A 20,966-nucleotide genomic window follows, 5' to 3' on the forward strand; every position below is an offset into this window, starting at 1 on the left:
GGCCGAGCCAGCTGCAGTATTTATACATGGGGCGCTAGCCCGCACCGCGGGGAGCAGGGGGAACGGCCCGTGAGGCCCCGCCCCGCTCCATGCGGTCCGGCCCTCCTGCCCGGCCGGCCTCTCTCGGGGCGCTAGCACCACCACTTGGGCCTGGGTCCGCCGCTCGCTGCTGGGTGGGGGGCTTGGCTGAAGGGCGGGCCTCCCTGCGGAAAGCGACGTCACGGCCGTTCCTGCAGTGTGAATGAATCAAAATGCCTGGGTGACCGCGGCCTCCTGGGCGGCCGGCACGCGAAGGGTGGAGGGGGAGGGGGAGAGAAGCGGGCGGGGGGAGGGAGGAGGGGAAAAAAGCCAGAGCTGCAGCAACAGCGTCTCCTCAACCCGGGATGTGCACCAACCCGGGAGAGCGAGATCAAAGGGATTTGAAACAGACTGTGGATTGGAGGGGGGAGGGGGCCAGGCAGCCTGTGGAATCCTCCTGTAGAGGCGGAGGGTCCGGCTTCCACCGTGACTTCTGCGGTCTGGTTGGGTTTTTTATTATTTTCAAATTTCTGAATCCAGCTTGAGCGAGAGAACGAGAAATCTCCGTAGACTGCGACTCTCTGGCTCTCGCTCGGGGATGATGCAGAGCGCAGCTGTCCCCGCGGAGGGGGCTGTCAAGGGGCTCCCGGAGATGCTTGGTGTGCCGATGCAACGTAAGACACCCCCCTTTCTCGCTGACTTAATTTGATAACAAGACGGCCGGCAGCTTTGGCCGGTTTGGGGCGGGCCGGACGCTGCGCGTAGCCTGGACCGGAGGGGACGGGCGGGGCGAGGGGCCGGCGGCCCGGGCGCAGAGGCGGTCACAGGGAAGGGGCACCAGCCAGAGTGCGTTTGAAGGGCCTGGCCCTTGGCTTTTGGGGGCCGAAAGTGAAAGCCTCCCGGATGGTGCTTGAGGCGAGCCGAGGGATACCGAACCCCGCATCCCCAGCCCATGGTTTTTCTAGGAGCCTTGGGGAGAGTGCTGTCTGGGGACAGACACCAGAGGAACGAGCTGCAGGCCAGGCCTAAGCGCTGGGGTGGTCCCCCAAACCCTCCTCCTCCGCCGGGGGAGGGGGGCTACGGTCAAAGCTCGCAGTACCGCTAGTGCAACTTCACCCCAGCTGGCGGGAAGTTAGAGAGCGCGTCCCCCGCCCCCGGGGCTGGCGGCGCAGAAGCCCAGGCCACACGCGCTGTCCCCGCGCGCAGGGCGTGCGCGCCTGGTGCGTCCCCAGCCGCTGCTGCCCGCGGCACCCGCCGCCTGCGCCGCCAGGGACTGCCGGCTCCTGGTGAGGAAGTCCACTCGCCATATTCCAGCTAGCCGAGGAATGAAGGGAGGGAGAAACACCGGGACGAAGTTGTGAACTCGGGGTACAGCCTTGGCGCACGCGAGAGCAGGCTCTCAGTATGGTTCGGATTCGGAAGGGGAGAGACAAGGGTGTGCGGGCGCTTTCTTTCCCGTGCCCGAAATTAGGAAGGCGGCCGGAGCTCGGGGCTTGTTTATCCTCAGGTGCGTGCGTGTGTGTGTGTGTTTGTGTTTGTGTTTGTGTGTGCGCGCGCACGCGCTCAGGGATTTTCCCGGTGAGAATTTTCTCTGTTCCTTACTGGTGAACGATATCTTCGATGGAGAGCCTGTGCGGAGGCCAGAGCAGGTCCCGTGGCGTCGCGCTCGCTTGGCTGGCGCCTCGTGAGCCCTGCCCCGCAGGCTCGCGGGTTCTGCGGAAAGCCCCTGGGCACGGTAGAGAGAAGAGGAGCTCCCTCACTCCGCTCGCCAAGGGGCTGTGCTTCCGCCCGCGACTTCTTCAGTGGACCGGTAGCTACATCCTTGAGGTTTAAGTAAGGACCAGCTCATCCACGGAGGGCGCCTACCTAGGAACAAGGGCGCAGCAGCGCGCCCTCCTGCGCCCCGGGCGGCTCTCCATGACACGGTTTCTGCCCCGGCAGTACCTCCAAGGCAGGCTGGCGAGCGTGTCTGTCCCCTCACACCCCTACCCCGCGACTTCCTGGGAAGTTTGTGAGAAGGGACTTAGAAGAGGATAGCTTCCCTCAAACCTACTTAGGTTGTTCCTTGACTACATACTACAGCTATCTTTTGTATCTTTTTCTGTCAACTGTTGGCAAACAGTTCCAAGTCTGCGCTGTGCCTCGGGGAATTTACCGTTAAGATGTGTCTGTGGAAGGCGTTGGGGATTCACTGACTCCTTACTACCCCAGCCCACCGAGGGCAGGGAGGCAGTGGGTTGTCAGCCCCTGCACAAACACAAACCCTGGCAAAGGTGCTGCAGCTTAAGTTGATTGTACCTCTGCGCCAGTGAGGGGAGTGTGTGAGTGGGCGCAGGTGTGTGTGACTCATGTTCTTGTTACCCGATACAGCTGTGCTTTAATAGTTGTGGTCCACAGGTGGCCTCTGTTAGGACCACAATGTAAGACGGTGGGTTTTGCTCTGATAACCTTTCTTTGGATGCGCAGGACACACTCTCAGATGGTCTCACTTTTTGTTTTTCTTACTCAGAGACAACTTTGATTTTGTCGTCAGGAACTCGATTTCCTAAATTGCCTAGAACTCACCTTCAGAGCTACAGTTCGCCAGGCCTCGGCGTCTGGGTTGGAACTGTGGAAAACTTAATGAGGTAGAGAAGGGGACTCTCCTCCCAGGGTGGTCCAGTGAGGCAAGGCTGAACCAGGAGGGGTTGGTCTGTCCTTCCTTTTGTCTTGCCCTGGTTCTGTGGCCTGGGTTGGAGGAGGCACTGGCCAAAATTTAGGGGACCAATCCCTGAAGGCTTCGGGATCAGCTTTTTTTTTTTTTTTTCTTTTGGGGATGTGTGTGGATTTTACCCTCCCCCATTGCAGCAGATCTGGCTTCTGGATATTAAGCTGTTGGTGCTGGGCACTGGGGGACTGGTGCCCTCTGGCACATATACCCAATCATTCTCTTTCTTGGGGCATTGGACCCAGTAGCCTAAGAATTCCATGGAGGGGTGGACATGCCTTTGGGCCTCAGGGAGGAAGAGGGGGTAATCTCCGGCTGTGGGTGTTTAAACCTGGTAGTGGAGGAGGCAACAGAAAGGCTCTCCCACAGGGGTCCCTCCAACCTGCCAACTGGAAGGGTCACCCGCCACCCCACCACCAGGTTCTGCTTCTTCACCCTGAGCCACCGCAGATGGAGCACTTGGCAGCACAGGTCTAGAGATTCCCCAACCTCAGTGCCTCTGGTGCCCTGGCCTCTAGGGGTGTTTTAGGGGTTGGAATCCAGTATAGTCTTTTGCGTTGGAGGGATGGGTGAGGCGCATTCCCTTCAGGAAAACGTTATCAAATTATGTAATCATTTCTCTCTTTTGGCGGCCTTCTTTCTTACACCCTGTACGCCCCACACACACAGCGCCTCCCGAAACTGCTCGCTCCTGGGCGGCCTGGTCTTTGGCGCGATTGCTGTCCTCCTGCTTTTCCGTGCAGAGGTTGCGGAGCAGGTCCCGGCCTTCCCGCTTCGACAGCCCCTGGGTCGCCCGATCGGGCCGCGCCCGGCTGGGGCTTCTCCGGACAAACTCGGGGGTCTTTATCCGTTTGAGGGGCGTAGGCCTGAGCAAGAAGCTCGAGAGAATCCGGAGGGAGGAGGCTGGGAGCAATCCGAGACCAACTTTGGGTAGAGAAATAGAACACCCGGCCCCCCCCCGCCACCAAAGCGCGGACTGGTGGGCGGGGCAGCCCCCCTCCCGCCGCTTCAGGTCAGTGTTTTTTAAGGAACTCGAATCCCGGCTCCTTGCTCTGGGTGGTGGGACTGCTCTGCAGGGGGAAACACCCTTGACACCCTCGGGGTCACATCCAGCATGCGCAGAGTTCCTTGTTTTGTGGGCACCAGTGGATAGGTTCAAAAAAGGACTTCGTCCTAAACTGATGCGTCCCAGCTACTTGGGCCACGATTTAGGGTGGCTGGTTTCTCTTGTTTCCGGCACAACCTGCCTTTGTCCGGGGTCGTCCCCGCTGCCTCCCTCAGGGCTGCCAAGGTCCGAGTCCCCACAGCGCCTAACCCTGGGCAGCACTGAGTGCGCTGGCCTCTTAGCCTCCTCTGAACCTCTCTTCTCCCCGAATCCAGCAGTTCCCCCACGCACCTGGGTCCTGTCGGCCCCTCTTGCTGACCAAGACGTTTGGGAATAGTGAGGGACGTCCAGGGAGGTGGGCGTTTTATCCGCCCCTTGCCCTCGGGTTTTGGTCCATCTCACACGTAGTGTCCCAGGGCACGAGGAAAGGACAACGGACATCCCAGAATGCTGGCTAGGGAGCAGGCCAGACCCGCGGGAGGAGGGAGTGATTCGCCGGGTCCAGGCTGGGAGTGGTAAATGAGAAGCCAGCCGGGTGTCTCCCATCCCTTCCTTGTCTCCTAAAAGATCTATCTTGCGCTCATGTGAACTCTGAAGCTGTTGGGGAAAGGGCATTTGATTTTGTATTTGGCAGGATCTGGGCGAAGGACTCCTCAGGACACCTCACTACCGTTTCTTCCCTTCCTGGCGCTCCTGCGTGGGGTGAGGCTCCCTGCACTGGTCGCATTAGAATCCTCGTCCCCGACCTTATCCTCTTGCAGGCCATTTCTTAAGGGTGGAGTGAACTCACTTCCCGGTGGGCAGTTCTCTCAAACTCTAGAGCAGGGATTTGCTCTTCTTCCCATTCCTGCCTTTTCTCGTGGTGCCAGGAAAAAAAAAAAGAAAACGGAAAAAAATATAGAGATTGAAATTCCATCAGATTCTAGTACAGATATCCAAACAGCAGCCCCCGATGCCACAAACCTCCTTCCCCGCGTCACAAAAATATTGTCAGGGGCGGGCCAACTTTTAAAGGTCAGACTGGCTGTCCCCGCCGGCAGATTCGGGCCTCGCGGGTTGGGGATTCAGATTCTCCAACCGCGAGGATCCCGTCCCAGCGTCGGGCCAGAGCCACGCACCAGGCAGAGGGAGTTTGGAGAAACCCGGGTGACTGCGGCCGTGCCTCACTTGGGGTGGCGGGAGGCCGAGGGCGCCCGAGGGGCGCGCTGGCTCTGGCCTCCTCCGTTCCCATGCCTAGATCGGAGAGGGCAGAGAGGGCGGAGGGGAGCCCGCCTGGGAAGCCGCAGTCTCAGGGCGCTCAGGGAGAGGAATTAACGATTTAACCAGGACAAAGAGCAGGCAGGTGGGGCGGGTGAGGGGCGAAGGTCTGCACTGAGCGGTCCCATGTCCGTGTCCAGGTAAGACGAAAAGTCGTGACTGAAGAGAGGAGACAGGACCTAACTCGAGTGGTTTCCTCGCTCGGTCGCAGTCCATCCTCGCGGAAAACCAGAGCCAGGCGGGGCCGGGCGGGAGCGGCGTCCTCGGGTCTGGGAGCGCGACCTGCGTGACCCCGCCGCCACCAGGGCAGAGCTCCTCCGCCCCGCGGGCAGGCGCCGGCCTGGGTGGCCCGGGGGACTGACGATGAATTGCATCCAAAAGCGTTTGCTGCGCACCTATGGGCGGCGCAAGGTCCTGAGCGAGCCTGCCGCGCGCCCTGGGTTTTTGAGGGCTCGCCAGCGGAGGCAGGTGCGGACAGGGTGGCCCCTCCCGCGGAGCCGGCTTCGCACGCACCGCGTCCAGCCGCCCCGAGTGGAGGTCGCAACTGAGCAGGGGGCAAAAGAGGGACGGCCACCGCACGGCGCATTCGGCATTTCTGCTCTTTGACCCTTTCCCTCCGTCCACCTTGCCCGTTTCTCTTCCTAGTTTATTATCCCTAGCGGTCTGGGATTGGCCAAACCCGGAACCAGTTTCCTACCTGTTTGCAGCCGGGCAGACTTTTTTTTCGCGCGAAGAGGCGCGGCAGGTGGGAGTGCGGCCAGAGAGCGGAGACAGTAAGCTCTTTTCTTCCGCATACCCATTTCGCACCAAGAATTTGGGAAGACAAAATTAACCCCCTACGCTGGCGGCACAAGTCTTTCCGTGACTTTTTAACGCTTAGAAAGCGGTTCTCACATTTTGGGAGCGGCTCCTCCGGCACAGAGCCTGGAGGCAGCCGGCGGGTCCCTGCGCTGCGCGCTCCCTGTCCGCATTCTCGTCTGGGCGACCAGCCCTGCTCCCCGCACTCAGCGGAACTTGAAGAGCGCTTGAAAGGTGGCAGGCTCAAGAGAGACGAGGTCTGTACCTGCGCAGCCGTTGTTGTAAATTAAATTCGACCTGGGGAGGGAATTGGTAACACTGTGTGCCCGGGAAGAAATGGAGCGGGTCGCGGGTTGTACCCACCATCCTACAGAGGAAGCCGCGGCTGGCCTGGCACTCAGCGCAGGCTTCACTCTTTGGGGCTCAGCGGTTGGCTTCATCACGGATGAGACTTTTTTTTTTTTTTTTTTTTAAGAAGGCAGGGCGAATGTCTTTTAAAGGATTCTGAAGGGTGAAACTAATCAGGAAGAAGAATTACTAGCAAAAGCCCGGGCGGGATGAAACCAGGAGCGGCGGAAGTTAAAGGAAGGAATACCAAAGCTAGTTGTACCTCCCTCTTGACACGCCGAAAACAAAGCGGGGTTAAGACAAGAATGTAGGCTGAACGCTCTGAGGATTAGAGCAACGTGAGTCCTCAAGACGTCTTGGGGACCGCCTACGCGACCAAATACCAGGGTCGATTTTTAAAAAATCGAGTCCTAGAGGTGAGGTGGGGGTCGAGGCAGGCGGGAAACCGGCAAGGCAATGGCTTTCCATTGAGTAGACAAAACACAGCCCACAGGGGCGTCTTGGATTTTGAACAGTGACCTGATGACCCCGCTGACCAGGTGTAGACAGCCTCAAGTCCTAAATATTTCCATTGTCCTAACACTTCCCTTTTGCCTCGGATTTTAGTGTCCTTTCACTCTGTGCTACAGTCAATTAGTGATTACTTAGCACCGCATTAGCAGACAGAACCCAGAGAGACTCAGGCACTGGGAGGGCTGCAGCGGAGGAAGGGGAGGGAGACAGTCGCACCTGCAGTCATCCAGATTGGGAAATGAGTTAACAGGGACTCACCTTTCTTTCTATCACATTGTTAAGGAATCTCCTTCGAGCCTCTTGATTTAGTCAGTAATGGTGGATATCTTGTGGGTTTCCCTGGGAAACTAATCTTCTCCAAATTAAGGAGTTGTGGAGGGGGAGGGTTGGTCGAGTTGGATGGAGGGACGTTGTGCCCTTTCTTTCAATTAGGGAAATTTATCAGGATTCGGGCGGAGAAGCTTTGGAATGCAGAGAGACTTGGAACCAGTGTAGCTGCTGAGTGGACGCAAGGAGTAATCTTACCCACTTTGGGAAACCTAAGGTTGGAGACAGACTGAAACAGCAGTTTGCTATGGCAGCACCAGATGCATTACTGTATAGATTGCTGGGTTCCGAGATGGCTGGGGGTGGGGCTTACTTTTGTAATGGTTTTCCGCCTTTCCTCCCTTCCTGGAATGCGTTGTTAACAGTGCCTGTAACCCAAATGTGAGCGAACAGGGTCTACTGTTTTTAGTAAAATTCCATCGTGGCTTGAATGTCTGTATTCCTTCTCTTTCTTCTTCCTTTATCCCTTCCTTCCTCTGTCTCTTCCTTCTTTCCTTTGTGAGATCTTTGCGGGGATGAGCATGGGTTTGTGCAGGAATTCTGAGCACCGGGGTGCCATTGGGGGTTGAGTGCCCAGCAAGCTACAGAGAGGTGAGATCCATCTCTCACTGTGTTCCCAGGAGGCCTGGGAGGGAAGAGCAGTTTCTGGGTCCAGAACAGAAGCAGCCCTGGAGCTGGGCTATTGTTTGCTGTAGGAAGAAAACCTCACATGCCGCTGTGAGGTTTTACCTTTTTTAGTCCTCAATTTTACGGAACCCTGATCAAAATGGAACACAGATCAACCATTCTGAGGCACTGCAGTTGGGGGTAGGTGGACAGGTTGGGTTTAATTGGCAAAATTGAAATTGATTCTCCCTTGGAAAATGTACTTTGAGTTAACTGTGTTAGTGGCAGACTGGAAAATCATCTTGGGAGGCAACTCCTAACTCCTGTTGTTATTTTGGTGGATTTCTTTTCTCAGATCGCCCCACTTCCCTTCCCTCTGTCAATCTGGGTCTAGTCACAGATGTTTTACTGCGGCATCTCATGCCCAAATGCCTTTAAAGTATAATTTGTTTTCATTAGAATGTTAGGGGGTTAAGGGATTGGTTCTGGGAATAGCTTAATAGAGAGAAAACTTGCGGCCAAATTAATTGAAAGTTTCTTCTTATGAGGGACCAGTTGCCAAACATATGGAATATTGCCACAGAATGAGACATCAGAAAAATACGTTGTGGAGATTTAGCAATGATTAAATGTGAAAAATGGAGTGGAAATAGATGTCTACAGCATTTCCATAGACTGATTTTTCTGTTTTATTTGCAATTACTGAGAATATTCAATATCCTACTGAAGATTACTAATTCTGTGTCAGTATATAATCTAGAAGATAATTCTATACCTGCAAATATATGTTTACATTTCTTATTTTATTTACTGTGGGACTCCTTCTATTAAAATGTTATTCAGATTCAGCCTTAAAATGGTAACATCAAAATTGTCTCCAGGATACTTTTGAATTTGATCTTTTATTGAAGAGGTTACTATTTTTTGAGCTAAGCAGAAGAACAAAGGAGATTTTCAAAGGGACGTCAAACCACCAAATGAAACAAATAGGACCCATGGTGGGAAGGCTTCTGGAGGAGAAATGGAGGGAAAAGACAACGTTAGGCGTGATCATTTCTGATATGAAAAGGATTTTGTGACTTCTTCCTAGTTGTGAGTCATTTGTCAAGACAAATTAGAAAAAAAACTAGAAATTAGATAAGATGTAGACTGAAGTATTTTCAAAGTATGTAAGTGGATAGAATTATATTAGAGAATATAATTTATCTTAAATGTGATACCAGTGTTTTTTTTTGTTGTTTGTTTTGTTTTGTTTTTACTTTTCCCAATATTTTTGTGGCTGGCCCAGATTACTACTATATTTAATGCTGCCATCACCATCACAAAGTTCAATAAACCTTTTATCCTTAAGTTTAAAAGAATTAATATTGGAATTTTGTGCTTCAGCTGTGTTGTTTATGAGATTATTCTTACTAGGTTATTGAGATCCCTTAAGAGGAAGTTAATAAAAACATTTTGGAAAATTATGTTATGGGCTCTTCAAGATACATGGGTTTAGAATAAGGGAACATATAAGTAAGGAAACCCTGAACTGTTCAATAAAAATGGTTTGTCTTTAATAGGGAAATAGCAAACAAAGAGCCAGGAGGGGGAAAAAAACCAGACACATCTAGTTATGATTTGTCATATAAGCTGCATCCTTGGGCTCAGTCCTCTGTTCCTTCGGTCACAGTTATCAGGTGACTTAAAAGGGGAGTTGTGACCAGAAAACAGGATTTTATTGTCAATGATGATGGCAGTGACTTTGATTTGGAAAGTTTTATTTTAAAAATATGTATCGAATAACAGAACTTTTAATTAATTTAATTTAACTGTACCTCTGTTATAATTCTTAGATTTGGATATTCCAGAACTTAGGTATGAGTTTAGGCAGGCCTGGTATCATACTTGATATGTCCTATGGCCTTATGTTGACACACTTTAGAATTAGTCATTCCCAGACGAAATCAATAAGCCCCCACCGAGATTATTTTCCCAAACCGCCTTTTCAAAACCATCTTCCTTCTTACTCAGAGAACCTTGTCTGCCGTTAATTTTTCTCCCCCTTCTGTGTGGGGAAGGACTAGAGAATTCCAAGAAAAACATTTGCATAATATTTCAATTATATGTATGTTTCCTTAAAGCCCCATTTGGCTTTTTTTTTTTTGTAGTCAGTAAAAAAAAAAAAATTATGTATTTTTGGAAACATACATTGCCCAAATGTTATGTAAGACAGAGTTCAAAAAAACTACTTACCAGCAAAAGGATTTGGGATGAAACCCACCAGACAGAGGTGGCTTTGGTGAGCACAGTTGGAAGCCTTGGCCTTCAGTCAGCCCCAGAATCTATCCCAGAGAAAAAGAGGGTTCCAGCCCTAGTTTGGCCCCCAACTGTGTACCCTTAGGGAAACCCTTTATTTATTTATTTATTTTTTATTTTTTGCTTTATAACAAATTTAATCAGTTATACATATACATATGTTCCCATACCCCCTCCCTTTTGCGTCTCCCTCCCACCCTCCCTATCCCACCCCTCCAGGCGGTCACAAAGCACTGAGCTGATCTCCCTGTGGGGAAACTCTTTTAAATGTAGATTAGAGGTTCACTTTTCTCAGGATCTCTAGGAGGAGTAAATGAGCTTGCAGATTTGCAAGTACTTGACAAAGTTCAAGGTGCTGGTAGACTTAAAGAGCAAGATCAAGGTTCCGTTTTGCAGATGGAGTCACCCTCCGCGGGCTGGAGTGCTCCTGGGCGTCTTAAGAGGATGGCCAAGCCGATAGGGAGCATTGTGGGGTCTGCAAACAGGGAACCCTGGAAGCATCTCCCCTGGACCAGCTCCCTATTCAGAAAGAAGCAAGGAAAACCTTTTCCTGGGCATTAGGCTGTCAAGCCAAACTGTTTGTGAAACAAAAAGAACTCTATTTGTCCAAAAGGTAGTGAAAAAGCAATGTCTTGCAGGATTCCAAAGCGGCCCATCAAAGTCCAAATTTTACAAAATATTAATCTGTTCTGAACACTATTCCTACCAGTACAGAATACCTGTCTTTAAAATACTAAAGTATTCACTTGCATTATGAGTCCAATGGAAATATCTGAAATTCTAAACCACTTTCCCAGAAAGATGCACTTTCTTAAATACATTTTAGAAGTCATCGTCAAGTATGTTGGTTCTACTTTTAGTCTCTTTAGTGGAAAAAAAATGTTTTTCCTCATGTTGTTCATCTTCTGTGACCAAAGAGACAGAAAACACACGTTTTCAAAGAGTTAAAATCGATCAAACAAACACAAACCATTTCTGAAATGTTTCATGGTGGCCCCTGGTTCCTTGAAAGTTTCTTGGAAATGAAGAAACGTTGAGTGGGGAATAAAAATGCACAATACTTATTCTATATCACCAGAGAGCTGAGGGCAATTTCATCTACCACAGACCACATCAGACCTTTGATCTCTTCCACTTCCCAGCTTTCTGAAACTTCGCTAATGGAGGAATTTGGGGATTTAAAACAGAGTCCATTGTTTGATGGGCCACTCTGAAAAACAAGCCCCTTGTACCTCCACTACAGCACTCAGGTGATTTGAGCGCTGGGCATCACGTTGTGTGTTTTATAAGCTTCCTTGATGAAGAAGTAGGTATGGCTACAGGCAAAGGGTTTTTAGTTATTTCATATCAAATAAGAAATAGTCGCTTCACCATTGGGCATTTAGATGTCTCTAAGAAAAATACTAGAAGCCTCAAATGTTAATATGAACTCAATCCTTTCTTACCTGAATACATTACAGCAAAAGTGAAGTGAGGTCAGGCAGTTGGTGGTCCTAACCGCCCCACTCTCACCATTCACATGTGGGGAGGGGACCAAGGTCTGGCAAATTTGCCCTCATTCTATGGAAGAAAGAATCTGACAGATTTCTTTATTCCAAAAAGACTGAATCTTGTAATATTGCATTATCTGCTGTTCATACTCTGGGATAATGTTGATTAGAAAGGTTTGTACATTTTCCAGATGCTTTAGAACTAGGGGTGTGGAGGAGAGTTTTGAGTGTTTTGGAGGGGGCGGTGGGGAAAATTATATTGGGAAATAAAGAAGCATGAAATAATTTTGATACACTTTAAATACATAAATCCATCTTGCTGGTGGCTGGTCATGAAAAGGAAGAAGGGAGCTGGCCATTGAGCTTGGACAAAGGTATCATGGGGCTAAGAGTTTTATACTCATTAACTGATGTGATCACACAACACCACAACCCCAGAGACTGGTGTTATTATCTCCATTTTACAGATAAGAAAATTGAGGCTCAAAGAGGTTAAGCAATTTGTCCAAAATCACATACATGGTAGAATCAGAATCTCAGAATCTGGCCTGGGATTTATTGTAAACGGTTTGGCAGACCTAAAAATTTGAAGATCTAAACTCTTAACAGAACTGAAAACTTTCATATTCCCTCAATAGTTTTCCAAAAAGGTCTTTGAGCAAAATTTTCTAGTTCCCCCTAGTTTTCTATTTCACTCACTGCCCACTCTCCCCACCGCTCCAGAGTTGGACAGCTCCCTCATTTCGGAGATGGCTTCCTTTCCATAGACACAGCTTGACTTCAGAAGAATTGGTTTTTTCCTGGAATCACAATGCCTTAGCCCTTGTATCAGGATGTGTGTGTGCATGTGTTTGTGTGCATGTGTGAGTGTGTGTTAGTATCTGTGGTATATGTGTGTGTATGTATGAGTAGGTGTGTGTGCTAAATATGCATGTGTCAGTATATGTGCAGGTGCGTTTGTGTCTAAGTGAATGTGGTATGTGTGGGTGCCTTTGTCTATGTATGTGTATGTCTCAGTGTATCTCTATTTGTGAATGTGTTTTCCTCTGTGTGTCTGAGTGTATATGTGAGTATGTCTGTGTTGTGTCTTTGTGTATGTTGTAAGTATGTGTGAATGTGTGTACATCTGACTTGTGTATGTGTCAGTGTGAGTGTGTGTGATGGTGTCTGCTTGGATAGCTGTGTACATGCAGCTGTTCTCCCTGTGGGGTTAGGTCTGTGCCTTGGGCCGTGTCTCTCCTGGGCGCTTGTGGATGGCCCTGCAGATGGGAGTGTATTGTACTGTGTGGTCCAGCATCTCCACAGATTCCTTGTCTGTTCCAGGGATGTTGCTGTCTTTTCATGCCTGGGTTTACCCTCTGCAGAGCCCCAGCAGAGAGCATCACCACAGAACACTTTCCTGCAGATAAGATAAAAATTTTCATTTTAAATGAAACGACTCCTTGGATCAGGAACTGAGTTTATAGATCAAATTCTGTCTTAGTGACTGCAAGGATCTGCTTAAACTCCAGTTTTTAAAGTAAAATTTCGTGATATCAAATACTGCATGAATAAGTTGAGTTTACTAGGGATTTGGAAATTTTGGTTACGACTTTATTTCTCTTAGGAAACCTATATAACTTCTGTCCTGTTCAGACTCTCCAAATTATTAAAAAAATCATAATTTATTGTAGGTTAAAAAAATCTGTTTTTTTGCTCTTTAAAATTTTCTAGCTCGCTCATATTTCACACATTTATTTCATCTAAATAATTGCATGGAGCACTGTCTCCTAAAGTGTGGGGCTTGAGTTCACAGGTCCCCACCCCCTCACAGGCAGGGATGAATCTGAACTTGACAGATGCCATCAACAAGCTGGCACTTTGCAGCTGGGTGGAGGGGATCAGCCGGACAGGGGTTCCCACTCCCAGCCCTCCTTGGGCATTAGGTGACTGTCCCCTACAACACATGCATACTCTGTCCAAAGGATGGAAATCTGTCCCTCAGACTTTTCCATTTGCCTAATTGTTGGGGAGCATCAGAGGCCAGTGGCTCACCTACTCCTGTCACTGCACACAGAGCAGCTTTGAGACTATCCCTCCACCTCCATTTACCCTCCATAAAGTGACAGGGTAGAACCAGCCAGGTGAGGTGATGTCTCAGACCCTCCAGCTCTGGGGTTGGGTGAGCCCATCTCGCACACAGGCCCAGTTGAAATCCTGGTTCCCCCATTGTGGGACCTTGGACACTTGGCTTGATCTCTCCCAGGCTCAGTTTCCTCATCTGTAAATTGGGGATAATAACACCTCCCTCACCAAGTTGTGCGGATTGAGGAAACATACACTTAGGACCTGGCACAGTTTATAACAGGCTCTTGTTGCCTGGTTTTACGATTACTATAGGTATATTGTGGGTCTCTTAAACCATTTGTACATTATCTCTGTTTTAAAAAATGTTCTCTCTCTCAAAATCTACAGTGGAATACAGTGGGAAAGGTTTTGTTTTCTTTTAACTTAAAAAGCACCCTTAGTATGTCCCTTAGATTTTTGCCAGACTCAGGGACCCCCAGTTGGGTCCCAAGGCCTCTCTCTGAGAACCCCTAGTTTGGGCAGCCCAGCCTGTCCCTGCTGGACGCATCCCCTGCAAGCTGGAGATCGAAAGAAATGGCTGTCTGCTGCTTTTAGTGTTGTTCCTAAATATGATGTTGCCTCAGCTTCCAAGCCTCTAAAACTCCCCTGCCCACCCTTCCCGCATACATTAGCCTTAATGTATTCTCTCTTGAATACTCATCATATTAAGGCTCCCGGTAGATACCTTGCTCGAAATAAATTTTACGGGCATGCATCCTCGCCCTCATCCCCATGCATCTGTGGCCAGGAGGAGAAATATAACCGCTTTCCTCGGAGGCCAAACAACAATTAGGTGGGAACTGGCGGCCCTCTGGCCCGGGGGGAGGGAGGGGTGCGGGGAAGGATCGGGCTCACGCCCCAAGGGTCATCCCCAGACCCCAGCCCCCAACCGTCGGGCTCTCCAGGGGTTAATTTGCCTCAGCTGGCCGGCTGCCTGGCTCCTGGGACAAAGACATCCCTAGCGGGCCGTGTCCCCGGGGCCTATGGTCCACAGCGACACACAGGTTGGGCCGGGCACTCTCGGCTCCGGGGGCAAAGGTTCCTGCAGCTCCGCACCCGCCCGCCCTTCGGCACACCTCTTCCCTGAGCCGGAGGGCTTCTCGTTAGGGCTTCCTTCCCCTCCTTTTGGAAAAAGATGCCTGAGCAATCTTCCTCCACACCTCCTTCCTCAAGCCCCTGGCTCTGCAGCTGCCACAGCTCCGAACGCGAATTCCAGCAGGGGAGATCCACACCCTTTCCCGCTTAATGGCCAGGTTTACCTGTGTTGTCTCCACCGCTTGCCCAGGCTGGACTTGTCACACCACAGGAGCTCCAGGTTATCCTCCCCTCATTCCCTAGAGTCTCCCCTCTTCTTTCCCAACCTCCAGCTGGTAAGGGCCCTGCTCTCGGAACCCTCCCTGGCCACTCCAGGGATGCCAGTCTCTGATGGTCCCTGGAGAGAGGCAGGCGTGTGGTTGAACGGGCACCTGCCTGGAGGTGCCAGGCACGCCCCCCACCAAACCACGGCATAGTTGCTGTGTGATGTGGGCCCTCTCTGAGCCTCCGCGGGGGGGGGCTTGACATCTTTGCGGGGATTCTCGGTGGGAGTTCAATGAGGTCAAGCCCAGGATCGTGGGTCCCTAACTTTCCTTACTCTCAGTCCAGCGGCACCACTTCGAGCACCTGGTTACTGCAGTTATCTTATCTCCTAATAATAGCAAACCTTTACTGAGCACCTACTGTATACCAAGTCCCTTCCTACATATATTGATTCATTTACCTTGACAACAATTCTACCAGGTACTATTGTTATCATCACCCCACTTTTACAGGTGAGAAAACTGAGGCAGAGAGAGGCAAAGTAATTTGTTCAATCTTAGAAAGCAGAGCCAGGATATAAAATTAGGCAGTCTGGCTTCAGAATCCATGGTCTTCATCTGTGTCCTACCTAGCCCTTCTTATTTGATGGAAATTCGTGTAGCTGTCATGTGTTTAGCACTTTTCTGGGACTCCTTGGTAAGTACTTATTGGTTGAACAATTTCTTTGTCAAGAAGGAAATGTTTTGAGATAAAAAGAAAATCCCATCTGAACTGGGACAGGTACCAAGTGTCCAGGGCTACACGTATCTGGTAGTTTTCATGGGGCATTTTGGTCTGAGAATCAGGTCAAAGGGCAAGGAATCTAGTGAATATGACTTTCGGGCAAATGGTGGTGACTGCCAAGACCATGAAGGGAACAAGGTGTGCTGGGGTTTAATTGGGTCCAAGATAGACAATTGTGTGTACAGGGCTAATGATGACAGTTAGTGAATGTCCCAACAGTGTGTCTGTAAGTTTTTGATACATATGACTTAATACTTGAGAAAGCTTTCTCTCTACATAGGTTTAGATGTGCTTAAATTTTCCCCCTAATGCTTTGAGACTAATTCCCTATTTCAACACTTTAAAATTATATCACAACCAACAAACTTGTTATGAATCAAGAAACACTAGATTCATGAAATCTCACGAGAGATTTGGTTTTACTACCTTTGTTGACATTTTGGGGTGTGCAGGAAAAACTAGTGAAGAACTGTTTCAAGTGAGCTTCTTAGAGAGGATTTGATCAGTAATTTATCTGGTGAAAAATATCTGTGGAGTTACTCTTGTGTGCCAGACATTGTGCTAGGCACGGATGATACAAAACTGAGAAAGAAATGCTGTTCTTGCTCCTGGAGGATCTCACCTTCTGATGGGAAAGACGGTGTGTAAAAAAAAATGAGCAAAAATGCTATTTATAATAGAGGTGAGAAGCCCCAGGGTTACCAGTCTCATGACATGCTATATCACGAGGCTACCATAGGAGGCCAAATGCTTGCACTTTTATATTTTTGTTCTTAACATTTGTTACTTTCCCTTTTTTGAGGAAGAGGACCAGGGAAAATGGCTAGAGATGCTAACACTATTCGTTCATCCAGCTGTGAAAGCCTGACCATTTTGAAACTAATTCAGTGACTCAAAATACTATCAACCCCCTGAGCAATCCCTTGGTAGAGATGGGATGGCAGAGAAACAGACCTTGGATAGGAAGTCACCCAGCACAGGAACAGGGTGCGGTAGTGGTTCAGGTTCAGTTGCAGACAACAGAATCCATTTTCACTATTTAAGTGGAGAGTGATCAATTACCAGGTATGTAGTAGATGACTTTTAATTCAGTGGAGCCAGTTCTGGGCCAAGCTGCTGGGAATAACTCCCAGCCCCCAGAATGTTGTTGCTTCTGCCATGATTGCTCAGGACATTAAAGCCAGAGAACCCTGTAGCCTCTGCCATGATCCACACCAGCACAGTGGGAGCCTGCCTCTTGGCAGGCTCCATTCAACTCGGTTCTGAATTCAAATCTCTTCTAAGTTCATCTGATTGGCAGACTCTAAATCACTTTCGGAACCCAAGCTGCAAGGGAACCTGGAAAAGCAGTTTCTAGTTTTCCTGTCTGCAGTACATGAAGGCATATTAGTTGGGTATGTTGATCGAGTTAATCGATGGTATCTTTTGCATTTCATTAAAATGCTGAGATTCTCTCTCAGGAGACTCTCAAAATAGTGAGCTTCTCCAATGGACAAAGGATTTATCTCCAAAATATATAAACAGCTCATGCACCTCAATATTAAAAAAACAAACAACCCAATCCAAAAATGGACAGAAGACCTAAATAGACATTTCTCCAGAGAAGACATACAGGTGGCCAAGAGGCACATGAAAAGCTGCTCAACATCACTAATTATTAGAGAAATGCAAATCAAAACTACAATGAGATATCACCTCACACCAGTTAGAATGGGCATCATCAGAAAATCTACAAACAACAAATGCTGGAGAGGGTGTGGAGAAAAGGGAACCCTCTTGCACTGTTGGTGGGAATGTAAATTGATACAGCTACCATGGAGAATAGAATGGAGGTTCCTTAAAAACCTAAAAATAGAATTACCATATGACCCAGCAATCCCACTACTGGGCATATACCCAGAGAAAACCATAATTCAAAAAGACACACGCACCCCAATGTTCATTGCAGCACTATTTACAATAGCCAGGTCATGGAAGCAACCTACATGCCCATCGACAGATGAATGGATAAAGAAGATGGTGGCACATATATACAATGGAATATTACTCAGCCATAAAAAGGAACAAAATTGGGTCATTTGTAGAGACGTGGATGCATCTAGAGACTGTCATACAGAGTGAAGCAAGTCAGAAAGAGAAAAACAAATACCGTATATTAATGCATATATGTGGAACCTAGAGAAATGGTACAGAGGAACTGGTTTGCAGAGCAGAAATTGAGACACAGATGTAGAGAACAAACGTATGGACACCAAGGGGGGTGGTGTGATGAATTGGGCGATTGGGATTGACATGTATACACTGATGTGTATAAAATTGATGACTAATAACCTGCTGTATAAAAAAATAAATAAAATAAAATTTAAAAAAATAACTGAGATTCTCTCTCCAGGAATACCTTCAGGCATGGACTTTGGTCACTACCCACCCCCAACATATCATTTGCTTTTTATGCCAGATGACCTCTCAGTCCATGCTTAGGCAGGGCTTACTTTAGAGGCTGAGGTTTTTAGCACAGATTCTATCCAGTAGGGAAAATGTCGTAGAAATAAAGGTGGGTGTTATTGGGTCTTCCTGGCCATTGGCTGTGGAATTGCAGCTGGCAAAAGTGGAGTTAGCTGATGCTGCTAGCCTTGTGGTGCTCTTAGAAACAGGCAACCCCTTTGGGTCAAAGCCACCCAAAGCCAGGCCAGCAAAGCATGGATTGGATTTCAGTCCCAACCTACTCCTTTGACCAGGCACCTTTGTGCAGTGTACAACCTGTACAACTGTATGTGGCAGCCCTGAGGGTTTGGCTTATGTCCTTTCCCAAAACAAGCAGAATGAGAAGGCATCCAAACAGCACCTGGTTAGTGGTGCTGTACAGAAGTCTTACATTGCCTCTCTCTCCTCTCTCCACAGAGATCCCCCAGTGTGCTGGCTGCAACCAGCATATCCTGGACAAGTTCATCCTGAAGGTCCTGGACAGACACTGGCACAGCTCCTGCCTCAAGTGTGCAGACTGCCAGATGCAGCTAGCTGACAGGTGCTTCTCCAGGGCCGGGAGCGTCTACTGCAAGGAAGACTTCTTCAAGTAAGTCAGAACTGGGGGGTGAACCTTGCTCTCCTTGCCCTGATCTAACTGCCTCCCCCATGCAGTGATGGGGAAGCTCTCAGTAAGGCAGGATGGGGAGGGCAGGGGTCCACCCTGGGTGGGGTGAGTGAATCCTGGTGCTGAGAGGCTGCTCCTCATTGAGAGCCCCCTTTTGATCACCGGCCCCATCAGCCCCTGAGGCCCAGAATCTCAGCCTCACTTGAGCTCTGCAAGGGCCATGGGTGGGGAGCCAGCAGGAGGCAAGAGCCAGACTTCTCCAGGGTGGCTGACAAAGGATCCCTGCAAATCCTAGAACGAGTTGCTCTTTCTGTCTTGGTGAGTTGGTGCCTCAGGGCACTTAACTGTATCATTCCTGCGGCTTTCAGAGTGGTACTTTGAATTTTGTGCCCTAAATCTAGAGACATCTCTATGGTTGCTCCTAGGGTCTCAGAGAAGTGTTGCTCCCGGTAGGGGTTGAGCCAGGCTCAGACAGTGTCATCAACTTCAATGGAAATATGACAAAGAGACAGTTTTGTGTGACGGTTTAGAGCCCAGACCCTGCCTGGGTTTGAACTCACTTATTAGCAGTGTGCTCTTGGGCAAGTTATTTAACTTCTCTGTGTCTCCGTTTGCTTATCTCTAAAATGGGGCTGATAATAATAGGGCTGTTAGTTTTGAATGAGTCAACATGTATAAATTCCTTAGGATACTTGCCTGATACATGAGAGTTAGCTCTTAAGACTGTCCTTGATTTTTCATTCTGGGGTTGGGTCCATCAGAAACAAATCATGTTGGAACTTTAGGTCAAAGTGAGGGGATCTCCTAGAATTTATTTTCCATGGCATTTAGTCTGAGACTTCTCTCCAAGAATTTATTACCTGAGGCACTTAGGCTGATGCTTCAAATGACGTGGGCCAGCTGGTAACAGCAAAACCAAGAGCAGGAGGTGGGGGGTGTCTGTCAGCGACACAGAGCCCAGTGTGGATGGCCCATGGGGTGCGTGGAGTGTGGTGGGACTGCCGGGAGGCTCGCCAGCACCGGGACACACTGGGCACAAATGAACAAGCCCTGGAGAGATGGTGTGCATCCTTCAGAGGATGTGTTTTCTGGAGACAGGGAGGAAAAATAGGGAGAAGCGCCAGTCCTGATACAGAACGTGATTTCTCACAAATCCTCCCCAAGGTTTAACTGCGGGGAATAAGTGATTGGAATTTCTGAGGATTCTCAAATTTGGTTAGTCCAACATGAGCTGATTTGCTCTCCCCACCTCTGACCCTCACCTCGCTGCCTTTATTTTGGCATTTACGTGGTTCCGTCCCCTCTACCCACATCCTTTCTCAGCGACACGTTTGCCTCTGCCTTCCTCCCTCATGGATGCCGTGGCCAAGCACCATGGCAGCTCTTATGGGCCCCTGGATGGGACGAGTGTCATCGAGTGTTGGGGGAGGAGGGCAGGAGGAAGTAGGTGGGTGGGCCTGGCCGGCGGGATTTGCTGAGCTGTCCCTGCTTCCAGGGCCAGCGCATCATCCTCCTATTTGGAAATCCTCGGAGAGCTCCAGGGACGAGCAAGAGGCCACGTTGCCTTCTTGCCCATCTGGGGACAGGATAGGTGCTGAGATGTCCTTGCGTCAGAATTCTGGCTGGGGTTCAGGCAAGACCTGTCAGGACCACAGACCTAGGGCTCTGTCACCAGAGAAGCTCCGTCGAGCCCCGGCCTTGCCCTAGGGCCCTATCTGATGTTTGGACCTCGACTGGCTGCCTCCGGGTGTGGGAAGGGGAGGTTGCAGCAGCTGAAGTGTAGATTTGGGTTTGGGAGAAGTAGTGGTGAGGAAAGAGGGTCGCTCTAGACCCGGCAGGAGCCCAGGGTATGGGCTGAGGAGGGATTAGCACAGGCCCAGGAGCCATTAGCCCAAGACCAGAAATAAAAGGGACAATTACTCACCCAGGCCGTTGCCCTGGCCCCCTGTCTCCATGGCCTTGCTTATCAGTAATGTCCCTACTCATCTCCCCACCCACACACCTCCCCACCAGACCAGCGTCCCCCCCACAGCTCAGCTCCTGACACCCCGACCCCAGCTCCTTCGGCAGGGCCCCCTCTGCCTACAGAATATCCCAGAAGCACTGTGCCGCCAGAGCCTTCCACCCTGTGCCCAGCCTCCCATCCAGCTCACTGCTTTCCTTGGGTACCCGATGCCCCCAGCAAGGTGCCCCATTTCCCAGCTATTTCATCGTCTAGGG

The 20,966-nt window shown here is 49.7% G+C and overlaps 1 protein-coding gene across 1 annotated transcript in view; it reads left to right on the plus strand.

The window, feature by feature from the left end:
• Window positions 1–614: 614 nt before the first annotated feature.
• LHX4 (LIM homeobox 4) overlaps window positions 615–20,966 on the plus strand; it is a gene marked incomplete at its 3' end in the record, with an annotated part of 42,903 nt that continues 22,551 nt past the window's right edge. Inside the window, exons 1-2 of the mRNA XM_081224923.1 lie at window positions 615–692; window positions 18,557–18,728. Of these exons, the coding sequence (XP_081081049.1) occupies window positions 617–692; window positions 18,557–18,728 (248 nt within the window). The 5' untranslated portion in view covers window positions 615–616. The remainder of the gene's footprint in view (window positions 693–18,556; window positions 18,729–20,966) is intronic.

Source organism: Mesoplodon bidens, assembly GCF_964165515.1.
Source record: "Mesoplodon bidens genome assembly, chromosome: 2".
Taxonomy (NCBI): domain Eukaryota; kingdom Metazoa; phylum Chordata; class Mammalia; order Artiodactyla; family Ziphiidae; genus Mesoplodon; species Mesoplodon bidens.